This window comes from Stomoxys calcitrans, chromosome 5 (genome assembly GCF_963082655.1).
Source record: "Stomoxys calcitrans chromosome 5, idStoCalc2.1, whole genome shotgun sequence".
NCBI classification, from domain to species: domain Eukaryota; kingdom Metazoa; phylum Arthropoda; class Insecta; order Diptera; family Muscidae; genus Stomoxys; species Stomoxys calcitrans.
The window spans coordinates 87,652,768-87,675,409 of NC_081556.1; the positions used below are offsets into that span (position 1 = coordinate 87,652,768).

The 22,642-nt window shown below is 39.5% G+C and overlaps 1 protein-coding gene across 12 annotated transcripts in view; it reads right to left on the bottom strand.

Moving 5' to 3' along the window:
* Positions 1-22,642, bottom strand: part of LOC106085439 (DENN domain-containing protein 1A) — a 115,098-nt gene that overhangs the window by 17,988 nt on the left and 74,468 nt on the right. For 5 of the 12 annotated variants that reach the window (XM_013249676.2, XM_013249674.2, XM_013249682.2 and 2 more), the window contains exons 7-8: positions 18,383-18,409; positions 3,879-3,911 (exon numbers count right to left, since the gene is read on the bottom strand). The exons of 1 other annotated variant lie outside the window; for it this stretch is intronic. In XM_013249676.2, coding sequence (XP_013105130.2) covers positions 3,879-3,911; positions 18,383-18,409 — 60 coding nt within the window. Of the gene's footprint in view, positions 1-3,878; positions 3,912-11,460; positions 11,642-18,382; positions 18,410-18,698; positions 18,997-22,642 lie in introns of those variants that run through there. 6 more of the 12 variants (XM_013249683.2, XR_001220940.2, XM_013249684.2 and 3 more) reach the window with 6 other exon arrangements.

The window sequence follows — 22,642 nt, forward strand, 5'->3', positions numbered from 1 at the left end:
ATGTGGCAGCTGTATCCCAATCTGGACCGATCTAGGCCAAATTGAAGAAAAATGTCGAAGATCCTAACATACCTCACTGTCCTAAATTTTGGCTAAATCGGACAATAAATGCGCCTTTTATGGGCCCAAGACCTTAAATCGAGAGATCGGTCTATATGGCATCTATATGCAAATGTAGACCGATCGGGGCCAAATTGAAGAAGGATGTTGAGTGGCCAGTAGTAGCAAAATCGGATAATAAATGTGGCTTTTATGGGCCTAAGACCTGTTGGGGCCATGTCAAGATATAGTCCAATATAGCCCATCATCGAACGTGACCTGCCTATGGACAAAAAAGGAATCTGTGCAAGGTTTCAGCTCAATATATCAATATCAGACGAACTGACAGAAGGACGGACATGGCTAGATCGTCTTAGATTTTTACGACGATCAAGAATATAAATGCTTAATAGGGTCGGAAATGGATATTTCGATGTATTGCAAACGGATTGACAAAATGAATATACCCCTATCCTTCGGTGGGTATAAAAACAAAAAGGAAAGGGGAAACTGGTAAGGGTTTCCTGGAGAGATTCCAGGAATGAAAAGAGGGGTTCTCTCCGCAAGTGATGGTCTCCAAATCCTCTTCATGGCCACATACAAGTAGAAGAACGCCTCCCGAGAAATCAAAGATCTAACGTTGCAATGAACAATGAGGATTCCTATAACCAGTCCAAGGCCATGTTCCCCAGCTCCATAAAAAAAAAACTGAAGACGAAAAAAGAAGACGTCCTGCAACGCGAAATATTCTGGCCTTTGGGCAACCCAAGCCATCAGTGGAAAGCTTCTCTGGAAAAACGATATTCAAAAGGGGGCGTATACCTAGCAACAATTGGAGTGGGATAGTCAATGGGTTGTCATCAGTATACTTGGGCGTCCTTGAGGAATTGCCTGGGAGAGTATCGGGGTCTGACCGGGCGCAGCAATAGATTAAGTAAAGCAGGAAGATATTGCTTTTCGACCAAAGGCACACGCTCAGATCCTGAATAACAATTACTCAACCAGCGACTGGAAGATTGGTTGATTGTATGAGACTGATGACAACCAGGGATATGCACCAAACTCCAGCTGTCTAACAGGCCTCAAGGAGTTGTATCCTACGGATTCAACAACTTGAGACTGATGGTGTATAGAAACGGTGTTGTTGGGCAACCAGGAGACAACTCAAAAGTTTCTGCTGAACAATTGTCTCAATGGATTTAGTCAAGCAGGAAGATATTGATTTTCGATCAATGCACACGCTCACATCCTGAATAACAATCACTCAACCACCGACTGGAAGATTGATTGATTGTATGCGGCTGATGACAACCGGGGACATGCACCAAACTCTAGCTGTCCAACAGGCCTCAAGGAGTTGTATCCTACGGATTCAAGAACTTGAGACTGATGGTGTATAGAAACGGTGTTGTTGGGCAAACAGGAGACGACTCAGTAGTTGCTGCTGAACAATTGTCCGAGGAACTATCGACCACCGCAAGTCCAGCCCAGTGCCCTGAGGAAGAGTGGTTCTACCGCTTTCTCATCTGCCGCTGGATGGCTAAGGAAGTTCATCGTGATAAGATCGAACGAATCTTGTGAGGATGAACACCTGGCGGACTCAGAAAACGAGACTTACGCAGCAGTGTCGAAAATTCTGTATTCCGTTTGTTTGTAAGGCCGTTTCGGTTGTACTAAAGATATCCAAACCGTTAAGATAAAAGCACTTCTCATGATATATAATCAGTCACCGCATCACTAGCCCCCTGCAGAACGGGATAGTGGCCTCAGTTTGAGGAACGTCAGTTTTTCGACTTCATCAGTAGGCTCTACCGGATTGACCCGATGAAGTTCTTCATCGGCAAGGGCTACCGCCTCAGTGTATAACTCACTGCTACAACAAGAACAACCAGCAGAACTGTTTATGACCGTTGGCGACGCATTCCTGGCGATGGTATAAAACGGAATACCACCTAGCCAGATTGAGAAATAACAAGGCAGTGGGAAACGATGGATGACCAGCATAACAATTATAATCGAAGGCGACACAATTATTAGGCGTATGAAACATATCATCAGCACAATCTGACTTAAAAAACGCGGTGATTGGAATATCAGTATACTACTAGATGTTAGATATTGCCAAAGAAGTCCGGTAGATCTAGGGGCATGGAAATCTTTTTTAAGTTCGTCTGACGTATCAAATGTTCCATAATGGCCAAATAAGTTTCTGTACTGCTGAAGATTTGATTTTCGATCATTTTTCATTTATTTTTCATACCTACCACCGAAGGATGGGGGTATATTCATTTTGTCATTCGGTTGCAACACATCGAAATATCCATTTCCGACCCTATAAAGTATATATATTCTTGATCAGCGTAAAAATCTAAGACGATCTAGCCATGTCCGTCCGTCTGTCTGTTGAAATCACGCTACAGTCTTTAAAAATAGAGATATTAAGCTGAAACTTTGCATAGATTCTTTTTTTGTCCATAAGTTCGAAGATGGGCTATATCGGACTATATCTTGATATAACCCCCATATAGACCGATCCTCCGATTTAGGGTCTTAGGCCCATAAAAGCCACATTTATTATCCGATTTTGCTGAAATTGGGGACAGTGAGTTGTGTTAGGCCTTTCGACATCATTCATCAATTTGGCCCTGATCGGTTCAGATTTGGATATAGCTGCCATATAGACCGATCTCTCGGTTTTAGGTTTTGGGGCCACAAAAGCCACATTTATTATCCGATTTTGCTGAAATTGGGGACAGTGAGTTGTGTTAGGCCCTTTGACATCCTTCGTCAATTTGGCTTAAATCGGTCCAGATTTGGATATAGCTGCCATATAGACCGATCTCTTGATTTTAGGTTTTGGGGCCACAAAATGCACATTTATTGTCCGATGTCGCTGAATTTTGAGACAGTGTGTTGTGTTAGCCTCTTCGACATTCTTCTTCAATTTGGCCCAGATCGGTACAGATTTGAATATAGTTGCCATATAGACCGTTCTCTCGATTTAAAGTTTTGGGCCCATAAAAGGCGTATTTATTGTCCGATTTCGCCGAAATTTGGGACAGCGCTTTGTGTTAGGCTCTTCGACATTTTTCTGCAACTTGGCCCAAATTGGTCCAGATTTGGATATAGCTGCCACGTTGACCGACATCTCGATTTTAAGACTTGGCCCCATAAAAGGCGCATTTATAATTTGATTTCACTGAAATTTGACACAGTGACATATGTAAGGCTTTTCGACATCCGCATCGTATATGGTTTAGATCGGTTTATTTTTAGATATAGCTACTAAAAAGACCAATATTTTGTTATACACAATTGAACTATGACTTGTACTTATTAGTATTTGGTCCAAATCGGAACATATTTCGATATAACTGCTATAAAACATAAGGTGTGCAATTTTCACCGGATTTTGATGAAAGGTGGTTTACATATATACCCGAGGTGGTGGGTATCCAAAGTTCGGGCCGGCCGAACTTAACGCGTTTTTACTTGTTTTTTTTTTCTAAATTAGAGCCTACATTGAAATGGATTTTTTTCATATTACATTTGAAATATTTGTTACTTATTAATAAGAAAGTAGATGAAAGCAGTATTAGTTTATAAACTTAATTTTAGAATACTTATTTAAATATTATTTCATACTACATTACATAGCAATACTTTGCTACACTCTAGAACCACTACAAATGATAATGTGTTAATGATGGGGAAAGATTTAAGACAGATTACAATATGTAAGTATAAGATACTAAATATGAGTTAATAGTATAGGTTAATAAAATGCTCAATGTTACTAAAATGTAGTATGTATGTATGTACGTTTCTATACCACTCACCGATTTAACAGCGGACTTAACAGCAGGATTAGTCTGCAAATATGTGAATTATGTTTGATTTGGTTTGGATTATTTATTATGTTTAAAATTTTTTTTTTTTTAGGATTTTAGCAAAATATTTTATGTTGATTTCCAAAATAAAGTGGTAATAATGTTTGATTTTTTTTTTTTGTAACATTATGATAGTCGAGGAGTGTGTTTAATGCAACATAGAGCAATAGCAAGGTGTAAAGAACAATTGAGAGCATTTTGTTTTGTTTGTTTTCATTTTGGCATGACAAGCAAGCGTTGTTGTTTCCACCGCACCGCATATGAAAAATATGAAAAAGAGCAAAGAAAAAAATTTGTTTTTAATATTTCTTTTCAATTTTGTTTTACTCTTTGAAAGTTTTTATTTGTAATTGGAATTCAAAACAAGGCATGAATTAAATTGTTTTAAATATTTTAAATTATCTTTGTTTTGGTGTGGTGCAATCAAAATAGGCTTCGTGCAAAGTTCATGAAGTGCAACAGAAAAATCAACTTATAATGGTGAAATAATGATGTGCAGTGAAATGCATAGCTGATGGGAGGAAATAAATTAAGCTTTTTAATTTAACAAAGTTTGTTTTAAAAGAAGTCTAACAACAAATTTGATTTCATAATATAAAAAATAAAAAATAAATAATTTGGAAAACATGAAAAAGTTACTAAACTCCTTAACATTCCATGTAAAAAAGAAAGAAGAATTTTTAACTTCATTCCGTTTCCAAACTTCGTTATTCCGTTTGGAACATCTCGAAATATCTATCAGGCGTGTATTCCCCTAAATATTCTAAATTGATCTAGCAACGTCTGCTGTCTATCCGTTTTTCAAAATCCCAAAAGTGTTTGAAATGTTAAGGTGGAGTTACATAATATGCGCCCTCATTAAAAACTCATTTAAAATGCAACCTGCAGGCAAATCTCACAAAAGCAAAGCCCAAAATTTAAACAATTTTTAACTTTGATGACTAAAAACCATAATTCAAACCATAATTAAAAATTCTCAAACCTATTGAGTATCCAGAACTATTAATTTATTGGGTTGCCCAAAAAGTAATTGCGGATTTTTTAAAAGAAAGTAAATGCATTTTTATGATGCTTAGAATGAACTTTAATCAAATATACTTTTTTACACTTTTTTCTAAAGCAAGCTAAAAGTAAAAGCTGATAACTGACAGAAGAAAGAATGCAATTACAGAGTCACAAGCTGTGAAAAAATTTGTCAACGCCGACTATATGAAAAATCCGCAATTACTTTTTGGGCAACCCAATAGATGAAATCACAAGTTTTTCCCCATAGACTGGCACTGTGAGATAGAGGGACACAAAAGCACAAACAATATACCATATGAAAGTAAAATATTTTCGGGTTATAAATCTGCCATTCTGTATGGTTGCAAATTGCAAATTTTGCCCATGAACACAAAGGAACAGGGCCAAACTTCTCACACATCAATGAGTGCAGTTCGATTCACGTTTAAGCTCAATGATAAGGGGCCTCCTTTTTATGGCCGTGTCCGAACGGCGTGCCGCAGTGACGTGCCAGCACCGCTTTGGAGAGAAGTTTTACAGGAGGGGAAAACCACCGCTGAAAAATGTTCTGATGGTCTCGCCAGGATTCGAACCCAGGCGTTCAGAGTCATAGGCGGACAAGCTAACCTCTGCGCTACGGTGGCCTCCGGTGGACGAGATTTTTGTTGGAACCGTTGAGTAGGGCGGACATTTTGTTATTCCGCTCCGCTCCGAATAATCTGTAATAGGTAGTTATTTTCGGAAAATTTTTAAGTCATTCAAGGATAGCTCAGATGGTGTTATTCATTAGGCGATTAATGATCTGCATATGTTTCAAGTGGAGCGGCAGATCTAGAGCCCGGGAATAGGCTTAGAATGAACTCCAAAGACCCCACAGCTGCGGTGGTGGTATCACGCCGTAGCATGTTGTCTACTACTGAGACCTCGGCTGGTGGAGTAGCTGCGACAGGCTCTACTAGCCGACAAACGACTGTTCAGCAGGGGCTTTAGACGAAGACACCTAATTGAGCTCGGAAATTCGTTGCACAGGCTACCCCAAAGGCTACACGTCTACATTCGGAAAGGGCTTTCCATTCCCAAAAGAACTTAGGCGAATAGTCATAATATGGGTGCAAGAAACTTTCCTAATATCGCTAAGGACAGCTTGGTGATAGTATTTGTCGACAAGGGAGCAAAAGGGGGCTGTATACCTAGCAACAATTGGAGTGGGATAATCAATGGGCTGTCATCAGTATACTTGGGCGTCCTTGAGGGATTGCCTGGGCTAGTATCGGGGTCTGACCGGGCGCAGCAATGGACTAAGTCAAGCAGGAAGATATTGCTTTTCGACCAATGGCATACGCTCAGATCCTGAATAAAATTACTCAACCACCGACTGGAAGATTGGTTGATTGTATGAGGCTGATGACAACCAGGGACATGCACCAAACTCCAGCTGTCTAACAGGCCTCAAGGAGTTGTATCCTACGGATTCAACAACTTGAGACTGATGGTGTATAGAAACGGTGTTGTTGGGCAACCAGGAGACGACTCAGAAGTTTCTGCTGAACAATTGTCTCAATGGATTTAGTCAAGCAGGAAGATATTGCTTTTCGACCAATGGCACACGCTCATGATGACAACCAGGGACATGCACCAAACTCCAGCTGTCTAACAGGCCTCAAGGAGTTGTATCCTACGGATTCAACAACTTGAGACTGATGGTGTATAGAAACGGTGTTGTTGGGCAACCAGGAGACGACTCAGAAGTTTCTGCTGAACAATTGTCTCAATGGATTTAGTCAAGCAGGAAGATATTGCTTTTCGAACAATGGCACACGCTCAGATCATGAATAACAATCACTCAACCACCGACTGGAAGATTGGTTGATTGTATGAGTCTGATGACAACCGGAGACATGCACCAAACTCCAGCTGTCTAACAGGCCTCAAGGAGTTGTATCTTACGAATTCAACAACTTGAGACTGATAGTGTATAGAAACGGTGTTGTTGGGCAACCAGGACACGACTCAGAAGTTGCTGCTGAACAATTGTCTGAGGAATTATCGACCACATCTCCAAAGTCTGGTGGATTGCAGGCGACTGAAAATCTTCCTGCCACGATCAAAACAGGAGGGAGGTGTCGAGACAGTGCTCGACAAGCCCACTAAGTTTGGGTGATCCGGTTAGATTGGGCTCAAGGCGTACTAGAGGGGAAAAACAGAACTCAAAAGTTACTGTAAAGCAGCTAAGGAGGAATCGTCCACACCACAAGTCCAGCCCAGTGTCCTGAGGAGGAGTGCTTCCACCGCTTTCTCAACTGCCGCTGGATGGCTAAGGAAGTTCATCGTGATAAGATCGAACGAATCTTGTGAGGATGAACACCTAGCGGACTCAGAAAACGAGACTAACGCAACAGTGTTGCAAATTCTGTATTCAGTTTGTTTGTAAGCCCGTTTCGGTTGTACTAAAGATCCTTCTTTTAGCAGGAGGATATGACGTGGTTCTAATCCAGGAACCATGGGTGGGTAAAAGAATAGTTTGTGGACTTAATATTCCTGAATTTAAACTGCTCAAGGGATCGGGTGATAGGAGACACAGAGCCTGTTGTTTGCATGTGGGGGTGGCGATCCTCGTCAAAAGCTCTTATAGGCGAGAAACCTCGTTCTGGTTTATACGAGCGATCGCTGCGATATCTCGAGTTGTTCTATAGAGCATCATAGGTACTCGGTATTTAAACAAGAGCCGGTACCACCTGGCCTCTCACTGAGACTCTCTACTCGATACCGCTGATTGTCCGTGGAGTAGTTGCAACTGGCAGCTACTCCGTATAGAGCATTCTACTATATGCAACCTGTGGACGCGCCCGGTAAATCGTAGCTTAGCTTCTCGTGATAACGAAGAACACAAAACAGATTCGAGCTCAAAGTTCAAGCCTGTGTGATGCTCACAGTTATTCCGTGTCAGTACAGAGCCTATATTCTTGCAAAGAGTAGTCTTTCGCCGCTAAGCACTAAAGATTCAGTAATAGTCAGCCTTGAAATTAATAAGTCTCATTACTGGCTGGCTTCCCCTTTATATGACACATGATTCACAGATGCCGACTTCAAGCCTAAAGTTGCTGCTTGAAGCCGCTTCTGCAGGGAAAAAGAGCCACATTGTAGAAAATGTTGCTAATGCACATCACCAGATTTGGAGAAGTTCGGATATCAACGAGAGGTGAGTTGCTTATCGAATCGAATATAAGTTGCAATCTGGCGATTGGTATAAATTTTGGCACGCATACTGCACGACTATCCCTTCTAGACCAGAAAAGGAGAAAAGGAAACTGCGAAGGACATAGACATAATGGTCAAGCGGATCACGAAGGCCGTGAGTGACCTAACACAAAACATTGTGCAAAATCGGATAATTTATAATGACTTTATTTGGCCTAAAACCTTAAATCAGAATATCGGTCTATATGGGGGATGGGAGATCAAGATATGCAAATGCAAATTTTGCCCATTAACATTCCACTAAGGAACAGGGGCAAACTTCTCACATATCAATGAGTGCAGTCCGATTCAAGTTTAAGCAAAATGATAAGGGGCCTCCTTTTTATAGCCGAGTCCGAACGGCGAGCCGCAGTGTGAAACCTCTTTGGAGAGAAGTTTTACATGGCATAGTACCTCACAAATGTCGCCAGCATTACGAGGGGAAAACCACCGGTGAAAAAAAATGTTTTTTTCTGGTGGTCTCGCCAGGATTTGAACCCAGGCGTTCAGCGTCATAGGCGGACATGCTAACCTCTGCGCTACGGTGACCTCCAAGGGAGACCAAGATATAGTCCGATATAACCCATCTTCGAACTTAAACTGCCTATGGACAAAACAGAATCTATGTAAAGTTTCAGCTAATTATCTTCAGACAGTCGGACCGACGAACATAGCTAGATCGTTCTACATTTTTACGGCGATCAAGAATATATACTTTATTGGGTCGGAAATGGATATTGCAATGTGTTGCAAACGGAATGACAAAATGAATATACCCCCATCCTTCGGTGGTGTGTTTAAAAACGAATAATGAGGAGAAAGCACGCTCTATCTCTACGTCCAAATCAAGTAAATCTGAGAGTCCACCCTGTCCGCGATCTGTCCCCTTAATAGAGAGAAGTGAGCCACTATGGGCGGAGCCATAGTGGAGGATCTTGGGACGTTGAAAAGAAAGATAGCCGCGCAGTATAGCGAGCCAAAGAAAGGTCTAGTTGAGAAGAGGAACTATGAGTCATGCATTATACTCAGTCGGGAGAGCGTTTCAACGGATATAATGGGAATTTCACCTTGTCGAATCTGGATCTGGAAAAAAACTCATCTGTAAGGTTAGGACCTAAAAATCATGCGAAACGGAAACCCTTTTCATCTGTGAAGAGGCATTATACCACCATCCCGTGTTCGAAGAGACCGAGAATTTCTTTAGGGGACGGCAATCGACCAGAAGACAACCGAGCGATAGGATTTTGGGGGCCCTGCCCTCACAAAGCAGAGTGCACTGGATCCTGACGTGTCAAGTGGGGGGCAACTCGCGGTAAAAAAAAGTCCCCACCATCCTATGGTGGTGGGTATAAAAAAACATTTAAAATGACGCAAAAATATATTATAAAGCTTTTGAAAGTTCCTATAGAAGTGCCCTAATGCAAACATTTCTTTAATTTCGGATAAGTTGCTCCCATATTCAAATCGTTAGAATGATTTATCATTATTGTTATAAACAGATATGGAGAAAAGAAGAAAAACAGAAAAAAATGTGCTAAGTTCGGCCGGGCCGAATCTTGGGTACCCACCACCATGGATTCCGGTAAAAATTTACCCTTATTAACTGAGATTGTATTGGGTTGCCCAAAAAGTAATTGCGGATTTTTTAAAAGAAAGTAAATGCATTTTTAATAAAACTTAGAATGAACTTTAATCAAATATACTTTTTTATACTTTTTTTCTAAAGCAAGCTAAAAGTAACAGCTGATAACTGACAGAAGAAAAAATGCAATTACAGAGTCACAAGCTGTGAAAAATTGGTCAACGCCGACTATATGAAAAATCCGCAATTACTTTTTGGGCAACCCAATATTTTAATTATTTTGCCCTCACGAAGTCGTATCGGTACTGAGGGGGGCCTTTATCACCATATTAACCGATTCGGATAAAACTTGGTTCTGATGTTGTAAGTCTTAAGATAGGTTTTTGCGCCATATTTCAGTCAAATCTGGTGAAAATTTGAGCTTATAATGGCTGAATACCTCAAACCCGGGGATCGGTTTATATGGGGGGTATATCTGTTTATAGGTCGATTCGGATTATACTTAGCATGGATGTTGGAAGTCATAACTCAAATCTTTGTTCCAAATTTTAGCCCAATCGTATGAAAATTGAGGCTTCTAAGGGCTCCAGAAGTCGAATCCGGCAATCGATTTATATGGGGGCTATATCTGTTTATAGACCGATTCGGATCTTACTTAGCATAGATATTGAAAGTCATTACACTAGTTTTTGTTCAAAAATTGCAGCTTCCAGAGGCTCAAGAAGCCAGATCGGGAGATCGGTTTATATGGAAGCTATATCAGGTTGTAGACCGTACTTGGCACAGTTGTTGGAGGCCATAACAGAACACTAGGTGCACATTTTCAGCCAAATTGGACAAAATTTGCAGCTTCCAGAGGCTCAAGAAGTCAGATCGGGAGATCGGTTTATATGGGATCTATATACAAATCTGAACCGATATGGCCAATTTGCAATCCCCAACGACCTACATCAATATTATGTATCTGTGCAAAATTTCAAGCGGCGTTCGACCGCTATCGTGTTTTCTACAGACGGATGGACGGACATGGCTAGATCGACTCAGGATGTCGAGACGATCAAGAATATATACAATACTTTATGGGGTTTTAGACAAATGTTTCGAGGTGTTACAAACGAAACGACTAGATTAGTATACCCCCATGCTATGGTGGTGGGTATAACAAACATACTCGTACTATCAACTCAAACCCAACTCAACATACCCAATGTATGTTAAAGCAAAAAAGCATACAACGCGAAACGTGTTTTACGTAAGAAAATTTTTGAAAGCCGTTTGATTATTTTTTGAACTTTTTTTTATTAATTCTAATTACTTCCAATATTCCATTTTACAAACCAATTTCAAATGTCCACAACTAGAATTTTATTGACACACACACACATTGGTAAAAGTATACAATTAATTTGTACTTCATACTTAAGAAGATTTTAATTGACATAAAGACAGCGAGAGAACTCTATTGGCACAACTTAAACAGTTAATATCACATTTGGAGTTAACTTACTGCGAAACTCGAAAACTCAAAATAAATGATTGAAATGAAGAATTTCAAAAATCATTTGGAGGAGGTTATCTAAATAATTACACTAACACAGATGTTAGATCTAATAACACTAACTATACCTATATCTAATTTCTAGGTCTTTTATTTCTTGAACGTTTTTGTACAGTCGACATTGGCAAAATCCTATGCCTTCTCCTTACATCTCTCATTGATGGGATTCTCTGTGTACCATATCGTTTTTTCCGGCTTGGCTTTCTTGGTCCAAAGGACCCTGGACTTTCGATTTAAAGTTTTAGACGGTCTTTCCTTAACCATTGGACTTTCGGTATACCATGTCGTTTGACAATTGTTGCAGTTGGAGTTGTTTCTCTTCCATCGAGTCTGACATTTGTGAAAGGGAGAAGAAAAAGAATTTCACATTGACTTTTGTTTTATTGAAAAATTACATAACACAATTTCGCAGTAACATAAACCATTAGTTTGAGTCAACGAGTTGCAATAAGTTAACAAATCAATACAGAAATTAGTTCAAAATTTTTATCGCGTCAAAAATTGTGGCTACAATTCCTTTTTTGTTTTTTAGTACATATGTAACACATGCTTAGTCAAATGGATTATTATTTGGTATGGTTTAACACAAAATACACACAAGGCTCCAGGAAAGAAAGTAGCATTTGACCAGCAGTTATCAATTGAAGTTAAATTTTCTACGGCTATGAGACTACCATTACAAAACTTTTCATAGAAATTTACAAATACTTGTAGGAAATGGTGTAATGAACATTATGGAGGAGCCAGTAAGCCAAATCATAAAGGAAGCTGCCTTATTAGTTCGCACCATAGTTCTGCTAAGTTACCAGAGTTCCATGTACGGAAAAAGAAAAAAGCAACAAATTTGAGAAATAGGCCGAACTACTCAATAGTGTCGTGGAATGGAGAACAACCTACATAAGGCCGAGTATGGAATATAACTCTAATATATGGGCAGGAGCTCCAAAATCATCCTTGGAGCTACTTGACCAGGTTCAACGGAGTGCGATGGTGTTCATTGGTGACAGTAGGGTATCCAGCTCTATTGCTTCTCTTGAACATCGTCGGAATGTGGGTAGCGTTGTATTGCTCTATCGTTATTTTCATGGCGTGTGTTCCAGGGATATTCGTCTTCTTCTCCCGACGTTAGAATGTTCACCAGGAATACAAGACTTGCCAGGAACTCACACCCATTTGTAATTGATTGACCAGTCGACCGAACTATGCATTACCGAGAAAATTCATTTTTCGCCCGAACCATTCGTATGTGGAATCGACTTCCGGCTAAAGTCTTTCCCACCGACATTGTCGTTCAGAAATTTAAGACGAATATCAATAAACACTAATTCCTCTTACCCCCCTACAACCCTTTAAATTCCTAATTGCCAAGGCAATGCACTGCATATAAAGGGGACATCCCCTGCGTGTTGGTTACGTGAAAAATTTGGGATTCTTTTAGCAGTACCGTACTTGTGAAAGCAGATGAGGCAGTGCTTGGAGTATTTGAGAGAAAGATTCTTCGTAAAATATATGGACCAGTTTGCGTTAACGGAGAATATAGGCGACGTATGAACCACGAGCTGTATGACGACGATAGCATAGTTACACGCATTAAAATACAACGGCTGCGTTGGCTAGGTCATGTTGTCAGAATGGATGAAGAAGCTCCAGCAAAGAAGTCTTTTGAAGGCAAACACGGTGGTACACGCTAAACCGGGAAGACCAAAAGCCCGATGGAAAGATCAAGTTGTGGGAGACACCTCGAAACTTGGTGTCAGAGATTTTAGAATGAGCGCAGAAGATCGAGGCGCTTGGAAAGCTATTCTGCCTTCGGCTAGTGGGACAAATATTCTGTCGTAGCCAATTGAAGTAACTAAAGTAAGTACCGAATTCCAGACTTAGATTTCTATTTCGATGTTACTTTTTAGTATTTAGAGCCCACAACATGCTTATTTCAGGATTAGGTGTATGTCCATAGTGGCATGGACGGATTTATATATGCACCCTCTTTTCAACCTAACCTAACCATGCACAAGTGTTGCACAATGGGGAGCCAAGTATAAACAAGTAAAAGCGTGCTAAGTTCGGCCGGGCCGAATCTCATATACCCTCCACCATGGATCACATTTGTCGAGCTCTTGCCACGATATCTCTTTTTAGGCAAACAAAGGATAAAAGAAAAGAATTGCTATGTTATTGGAACAATATCAAGTTATGGTTAATTTCGGACCATAATTGAACTGAATATTGGAGACCATAGTAGAAGTCATTGTGTAAAATTTCAGCCAAATCTAGTAAGAATTGCGCACTTTAGGGGCTGAAGAAGTAAAATGGGTAGATGGGTTGCTAGGGGAGCTGTATTAGGCTATTGTATAAACCGATTCATGCCATATTCGATACCTATGATAAAGGTCATGAGAGAAGCCGTTGTACAAAATTTCAGCCAAATCGGGTAATAATTGCGCCCTCTAGTGGCTCAAGAAGTCCCAACCCCAGATCGATTTATATGGCAGCTATATCAGGTTATGGACCGATTTGAACTATTCTTGGCACAGTTGTTGAAAGTCATAACAAAACACATCATGCAATATGTCAGCCATATCGGATAAGAATTGCGCCCTCTGATAGGTTTATATGACAACTATATCAGGTTATGGACCGATTTCAACCATACTCAGCACAATTGTTGGAAGTCATAATAAAACACGTGATGCGAAATTTCAGCCAAATTGAATAAGAATTATGCCCTCTAGCGGCTCAAGAAGTCAAGATCCCAGATCGGTTTATATGGCAGCTATATCAAAACGTAGACCGATTTAGCCCATTTACAATCCCATCGACCTACACTAATAAGAAGTATTTGTGCAAAATTTCAAGCGGCTAGCTTAACACCTTCGAAAGTTAGCGTGCTTTCGACAGACAGACAGACGGACGGACATGGCTAGTTCGACTTAAAATGTCATGACGACCCAGACAATATATACTTTATGGGGTCTTAGACGAATATTTCGAGGAGTTACAAACAGAATGACGAAATTAGTATACCCCCATCCTATGGTGAAGGGTATAAAAACATTTAGAAATATTAGAAAAAATTAAAAAGTGTTGAAATTTATAGAGGAGAAAATTTGATTTCTTGGGATCTTTTTTCCTTCCACATAGAAACGCTGCAGACTTCACAATTTGCCTGTCGATCTAAAGTGTGACCCATCCGGTGCAAAATGATTGTGGGGCCGTCCCATCCCCAAACAATTTATTTACCAATCATGACAATATAAGGCTCACATATAAGGTACAAGAGAGTGAAAGAGGGCGCAGCGGAGTAGTCCGGTCCAGACAGTATGTATATAAAAATTAATTTATGTTTGTGGGTATATAAGTTTGCTTGTTTCGTCTAGACTCAAAAATGGCTGAAACCGTTTGCTTTTTGGAGATATTACTGGAGGTCTGGAAGGAGCAATAGGCTATTCAAAGTTTTGATATAAAGGGTGATTTTTTTGAGGTTAGGATTTTCATGCATTAGTATTTGACAGATCACGTGGGATTTCAGACATGGTGTCAAAGAGAAAGATGCTCAGTATGCTTTGACATTTCATCATGAATAGACTTACTAACGAGCAACGCTTGCAAATCATTGAATTTTATTACCAAAATCAGTGTTCGGTTCGAAATGTGTTCATTCACCGTAACGTTGCGTCCAACAGCATCTTTGAAAAAATACGGTCCAATGATTCCACCAGCGTACAAACCACACCAAACAGTGCATTTTTCGGGATGCATGGGCAGTTCTTGTACGGCTTCTGGTTGCTCTTCACTCCAAATGCGGCAATTTTGCTTATTTACGTAGCCATTCAACCAGAAATGAGCCTCATCGCTGAACAAAATTTGTCAAAATTTGAACACATTTCGAACCGAACACTGATTTTGGTAATAAAATTCAATGATTTGCAAGCGTTGCTCGTTAGTAAGTCTATTCATGATGAAATGTCAAAGCATACTGAGCATCTTTCTCTTTGACACCATGTCTGAAATCCCACGTGATCTGTCAAATACTAATGCATGAAAATCCTAACCTCAAAAAAATCACCCTTTATGAAGGGGGAGAATCCGTTCCCCTTCAACCTTATTTAAGTAAACACAAAATATATAGACCGATCAAGACAATCTGGGATTCAAATGAAAAGTATAAGGGTGTAGAGTACGAATAAGATATTAAAATTGGGATTTAAGTATCTGGGCGCCATTTCAAATGCAAAATCCCTTAAGTAGGCATATTGAACGATTCTAACTGCATGGGGCTCGAATGAAACATATTAGGGAGAAGAGATGTGCGCGTGAGCGATTATCCTCTCAGGCTCACGAGAAAAAATTTTTACTCACGCACGACTTTTTTTGTCGACTCACGTTCACGCACGCTCACGAGACGAACATTTTACTCACGCACGACTCACGAAACATTCGTACTGTACACCCTTATAGAGGTGTGCACGTGAGTTGTTGTGTCACATGTGAGTCATGTGATTCATAAGTGAGATTCAAATTTAATCACGTGATTTTGTCTGTGATTGTGATTGTCTTGTGAGTTGTGGTTTTCTCGAGAGTTGTGATTAGTGTCGTGAGCATGATTTCATTCAACTGTAAGTGCTTCGTGAGTCGTGAGAGTCTCGTTCGTCCTGATTTTCTCGTGAGTCATGATTAGTGTCGCAAGAAGAATTTTAATTCAGTCAAGGTCAGGCACGATCACGTGATTAAATTTGAATCTCGTGAGTCGTGATTAGTGTAGTGAGCAAGATTTCACTCACTCGTGCGTCGTGAGTGTCTCGTGAGTCGTGAGAGTCTCGTGAGTATCTCGTGAGTCGTGAAAGTCTCGTGATACATTATTTTCTTGTGTTTATTTCAATCACGCGGTCACGTGATTGAATTTGAATCTCACTAAAGAATCACGTGACTCACACTTGACACAACAACTCACGTGCACACCTGTATTAGGGAATACAGTACGAACCTGATATTAAAAATGTGCTTCAGGTATGGAGAGCCGCTGCACTCCCAAAACCCCCAAAAATTGCATATATGGATATATGGATTATATGGATATATAAAGCCTCAAAGAGATACATAGACCAATCATGAAAATATGAAACTCAAAAGAAAGATATTTGAGATTAGAAAACTAAGAAAACGGTCCAAGGGGCGCATTTACCGATTGGTTGCTATATGGGTATCCAATGAAAGATATTTGGAAGAAGAGTACGAATCGGATATAAAAAAAATTTGGAGAGTCGGCTCACAACCCTTACCCTAAACACCCAAAATGAAAATGAAAAGTCTGAAGACTCGGATTTGCTGCTTTTGAAATAGAAGTGACATTTTGGTCCCCATTTCTCTCACAGGTATATATGGCGAGGAGACAGTGAATGGGGATGCCCTCATTGCCTTCCCGGCAGCACTTGGGGTGCTGACAAAGACGCCTTGTTGACCACGTACAAAGCAATTGGCCAGCCTATGATTAGTTAGGCAGAGCCAGTGTTGTCTGGTCAGCTACGTGAGACGCAGAGGAATAATATTCAAATCTGTTAGAATGCCACTTTTCGAACTGCGACGAACCTGCTCAGTTCTCACATGGATCCTGTCTCCTCAGTTCTCTTAGGAGTACTACAGGCTGTCCAAGTAATACCTTCTGCGCTGTTAGCGCCATCTTGTAGATAGGTATCCACCACCCTAAGGTGGATCTTCATGACCTAGAGCCAGAAGTTCAGCGCTACAAGTGATAACCTCAAGATCAAGCGGCATATTAAGCGGATATAGACAACATTCATGCAGACACTGTAGCAAATGCAGTAAATAGCTACCAGTTGAATGTGGTCCTTGGAGAAAGACCGCCTCCCATTGCACCTGAAGAAATCGACCTCCCCCGGCAAACCAGAATAGTTCTGGCTCAATTACTATCAGGCAGATGCAGCCGTCTCGGAATTCTGTGAGTGGACGCCAGTTATTTGTGGAATTAAAGAATGTGCAGGATGTGTATCGCGATTGTGGCCTGGAACCACAAAACACACGTTACACGTCATCTGTTTAACTGCTTAGCCAGAGCCACTGGACTCAGACCCCCTTTGGACGCACGCCACCTTAGTGGCAAGGTTCCCAGATATTGATGTTCAATAGAACAACAATATGCTACAAAACGCCTTCATAAATGCAATATAAAGCCTGTCTTGGTTAAACTTCCAAAAAAAATACAAATTGAAAGTCGAATATCCCCGAAACCTGGAGAGATATTGTGAACCCTAGGCAGAATTTTTTGTAGATTTTTCAGCACTATACAGCAAGTAAAAATTGTGGAAATAGGACCACCGAAATGACCCTAAAGCCTCAATTCCATGGCAGCCGGTTGTATGTACCGGATTGACCCTATGAATTCCTTCATCGGCAAGGGCTGCCGCCTCAGTGTACCACACACTGCTACTACAACAACAACCTAAAGCCTTGAAATTTGGCGCGCAAATTCGTAAACCTCTGCTCTAACCATTCAAAGTTTCAAAGAATTTTCTCAACCCGTTCTCAAGTTACAGATATTTTACTAATTTTTTTGTTCAATATTATCCCACTGTGCAGCATCTGTGTATGATTATGACAACATTGATGCATGGTTTACACAATATCAATAAGGAGCCAGTCTATCGGACACCCCTTGTAGTTCGGTCAGTGGTACATATTGGAGTCGAAAATATTGATTATCCAAATTATCAGTGACAAACTCTTCCGGCGTGAGCTGCGTTTCTTTACTTGACATTGTCCATACATTGTCCGACTGCTGAATGTGGCTATATTTATTTTTATTTCTCATACAAGTTTACGATTTTCTATACCATGATGCATCTTCTAGGGAAGCGTAACCAGATTCTACGTAATAATAGACTTGAAACAGTTTTTGATTGTTTATAGTATTTGTGGCTGAAGCATAGCAAATCACCCTAAAGACCAATTTACAAATAACTATTTCTAAGCTACAGCAATTATCCAAAATACAATTGGATGCCTAACAATATTTTAGTCTAATAGTCTTTGTATATGTTGGTATTATTTCCTTACCGTCTGAAATGCCGCCGAGTAGATAATCTGTGACGATTAAAATTAGAAATCGTAACAATTTTAAATTCAACAAATAAAAATAATTTTTAAGTTACATATGAAGAAATAGCTTCTTGAAACATTTTAGTTACACTAGAAATGAATACCTAAATTATTGCGAGATAGTGCTTTTCTTTAGGTGGATACTGATATGGACTACTGGTATGAACTAATTATCCCCAAATAGAGTTAAGCGGTTAGTAAGTAGTATGGGTAGTAGATATAGGAACTAGGAAGTCATTAGAGAACAACATAAAAATTATTGAAATGTACGAACATGTTTTCAATTTGTTTCTTTGTTTTTGTGGTAGTTTAGCGCTACGTAGGTACATAGGTAGGTAGATATGTATGTAGATAGAGATAAACAACATATGTAGGAGTAGGTTTTTGTTTGGTCTTTTGTTGATCACAGAGTACTGGTGTTGAATTGGGAGAGTTTAAGTCAATAGTTTTAAGTAGGTTTTGATAAATCGAATACATTTCGATACATTTGCTTGGAATCTACATTAAGTTGGATTAATAGTGTAGGTTCTCTTAGTGAAAACGCTAATTAAACCATGTTTTCCCACATAATACTGCAAGAAATTGACAAAAATCAAAAATTATTAAGAAGAAATAAACAAATAAAAAGTAAGTTAGAACAAAAAAAAAACATAAAACAAACAAATAAAACAGGAAGAAACGCTTAAAGTTCCAGGCCAAGCCGAACTTTGTATACCCAACACCAGGGATTTTTTTCTAATCCTGCGCTGAAAAATGTTTTTCCTAATTTTAAAGATTCGAGGCAAAGATTAGCAAACTAAATTTAAAGATGGTAAATTTTCCGAATTTTTAAGGAAATATTCCCTTTGGCGAAAGATATTTTCCTTCATATTAAGGATTTCTTATTTCAAATTGTATGTTAATAAATCCTTAACTTTGCTTCCTGTTATTGAAGACAGCAATCTAAAATAAAGTTCAAAATATGATTGAAAGTTAGGAAATTGATCTTGGGACAAGACAACAGTGAACCATAGTCAAAGACGCAAAATAGTCTAATTTTAAAGATTCGAGCCAAAGATTAGCAAACTAAATTTAAAGATGGTAAAATTTCCTAATTTTTAGGGAAATATTTCCTTTGTTGAAAGATATTTTCCTTCATATTAAGGATTTCTTATTTCAAATTGTATGTTAATAAATCCTTAACTTTGCTTCCTGTTATTGAAGACAGAAATCTAAAATAAAGGTCAAAATATGGTTAAAAGTTAGGAAATTGAACTTGGGACAAAACAACAGTGAACCATAGTCAAAAACGCAAAATAGTCTTACAAATAGGAGCGTCTTTAAATGTTCAAAATTTTTAAGTTAAGGTGCTAACTTGAGTGAGAGCGTACAAACTTCAGCAGGGCCGAATCTTATATACCCTCCACCATGGATTGCATTTGTCGAGTTCTATACGCGGTATTTTTTTTTAGACAAACAAAGAATATTGAATAAGAACTGTTATGCTATTGGAGCTATATCAAGTTATAGTCCGATTCAGACCATAAATGAATGCAGAACATTGTAGAATTCATTGTGTAATATTTCAGTTCATTCGGATAAAAATTGCGCTCTGTAGGGGCTCAAGAAGCAAAATCGGGAGATAGGTTTATATGGGAACTGTATCAAGCTATTGATCGATTCAGACCATATAAGACAAGTATGTTAAAAGTCATGAGAGAAGGCGTTGTATAAAATTTCAGCCAAATCGGATGAGAATTGCGCCCTCTAGAGGCTCAAGAAGTAAAGATCCAAGATCGGTTTATATGACAGCTATACCAGGTTATGAACCGATTTGAATCATACTTAACACAGTTGTTAGAAGTGACACCAAAACACTAGGTGCTAAATTTCACTGAAATCGGAAGAGAATTGCGCCCTAAAGAGGCTCTAGAAGTCAAGATCCAAGATCGGTTTATATAACAGCTATATCAAAACATTGACCGATGCGAACCATACTTAGCGAAGTTGTTGGCAGTGATACCAAAACGCCACGTCAGCCAAATCGGATGAGAATTGCGCCCTCTAGAGGCTCAAAAAGTTAAGATCCAAGATCGATTTATGGCAGCTATATCAAAACATGGACCGATTTGAACAATACTTAGCGCAGTTTTTGGAAGTGATACCAAAACACCATGTTCAGTCAAATCGGATAAGAATTGCGCCCTCTAGAGGCTCAGAAGTCAAGATCTAAGATCGGTTTACATGGCAGCTATATCAAAATATGGACCGATTTGGCCTATTTAAAATCCCAACCGACCTACACTAATAAAAAATATTTGTGCAAAATTTCAAGCGCCAAGAAGGAGATCAGTAAAGCTTTCGGTATCATAACGGGACACATAGGACTACAATCTCACTTATTCAAAATAGATGCGGCTAGTTTTAGCATGTGCGCGTCATGTGGGGAAGATAATAAGACGTTGGAGGAACATTATCTTTGTTATTTCCCGGCTTCCGCAGATAACAGACACCGGCTCTTAGGTGGGGACACAATACCTGTCTTGAACCTACTTATGGCGCAGTATGGACAACAATTAAGGATTTTTTTAGTAGCACGAAATTCTTAACTAAGATTTCTTTTTCGATGTTACTTTTTAGCACCTATAGCGCACAACAAGTCGATTATTGGCTTAGGTGTAAATCAATAGTAACATGACCTGCACCCTCTTTTCAACCTAACCTAACCCACTATCCACATATGAACTAACACCATATTATGTTTTGTAGAGAAATCGAAATAATTGGCAGCTAAATTCAAGTAAAGTTCGATTTGCATCGCATTTTGCATGTGTTAAAGATGTGTCTCATCCAAGTCACAGCTCCAACTTCGGGGAAATTGTGTATGACCTCAAGAAGGCCAATCTGTACATAGGTGGCTAAGGTGGCTTTATTTAAAAAAAGCTTCCGTTGGGACCACATTCAAAACGAAGCAGTTAGAGGAAGTTCTAAAAGGCGCTTCAATTAACGTGAACTTGGAGTCCTCCTCTCCTGGTGAATCTGATGGATAAGGTGCTAAGATGCAGGAATATCAACGCATCAATAGCGGAATGCTCGATTAAAAGATTGGGGCTGAAGCTACAACCACAGGAGGCGTCTTATTCCCTACTTTTTGCTTTATTGGTTATCAATGGAACTTTTAAGTCTTTTGAGTTTGCAAATTTGCCCATGAACATTCCATTAAGGAACAGGGGCATCAATGTGTAGAGTTCGATGATAAATCTCGAATTTTTATCTCCCCGTTAGTCCGCTTTTTGTCTTAGTCATTGATTTCCCCGTTTCGTTTCTTTTCACTCTATGGTGGATCTCTATCTGTATTCTTCTTTCTCTTATTCTTCTCCCTCCTCCTCTTACTCTTCTTCTTACTTCCTCTTATTCTTCTCCTCCTCTCCTTCTCCTCTTCTTATTCCCCTCACCCTTTCCCTTTCTCTTTTCTTCTTCTCCTCTTCTTCTTCTACTTTTCCACTTCTTCTCCTCCTCTTATTCTTCTCCTCTTCTTCTTCGTCTCCTCTTCTTCTTCGTCTCCTCTTCTTCTTCGTCTCCTCTTCTTCATATCCTCTTCGTCTCCTCTTCTTCTTCGTCTCCTCTTCTTCTTCGTCTCCTCTTCTTCTTCTTCTCCACTTCTCCTTCTATTGTTCTTCCCTTTTTCTTTTCTTCTTCTTCTCTTCTTCTTCTTTTTTTTTTCTTCACTTCTTCTTTCCATCTTCTCTTTTTCTTTTCTTCTTCTCTTCTTCTTTTCTTCTTCTGTTTTTATTCTTCTCTTCTTCTATCTTTATTATTTTATTCTTCTTCTCTCTCTTCTTCTTCATCTTCTTCGCTTCCTATTCTCTTTCTCGTTTTCTTCTTCCTCTTCTTCTTTGCTGTTTGTTCTATTCTTCTTTTTCTTCTCTTCTTTCTTTTATCTAAGCTTCTTCTTCGTCGCTTCTTCCTCTTCTTCGATTCTTCTTTCTCTTCTTCTTCGCTTCTTCTTCTTCACTCATTCTTCCTCTTTTTCTTCGCTTTTTCTTCGCTTCTTCTTCTCGTCTTTCTCCCTTCTTCATCTCTTCTTCCTCGTTTTTCTTCTCTTCTTCCTCGCTTCTTCTTATCTTTTTCCTCGCTTATTCTTCTCTTTTTTCTTGCATCTTCTTCTCTACTTCCTCGCTTCTTCTTCTTTTTTCCTCGCTTCTTCTTCTCTTCTACTTTTCTTCTTCCTCTCCTTCC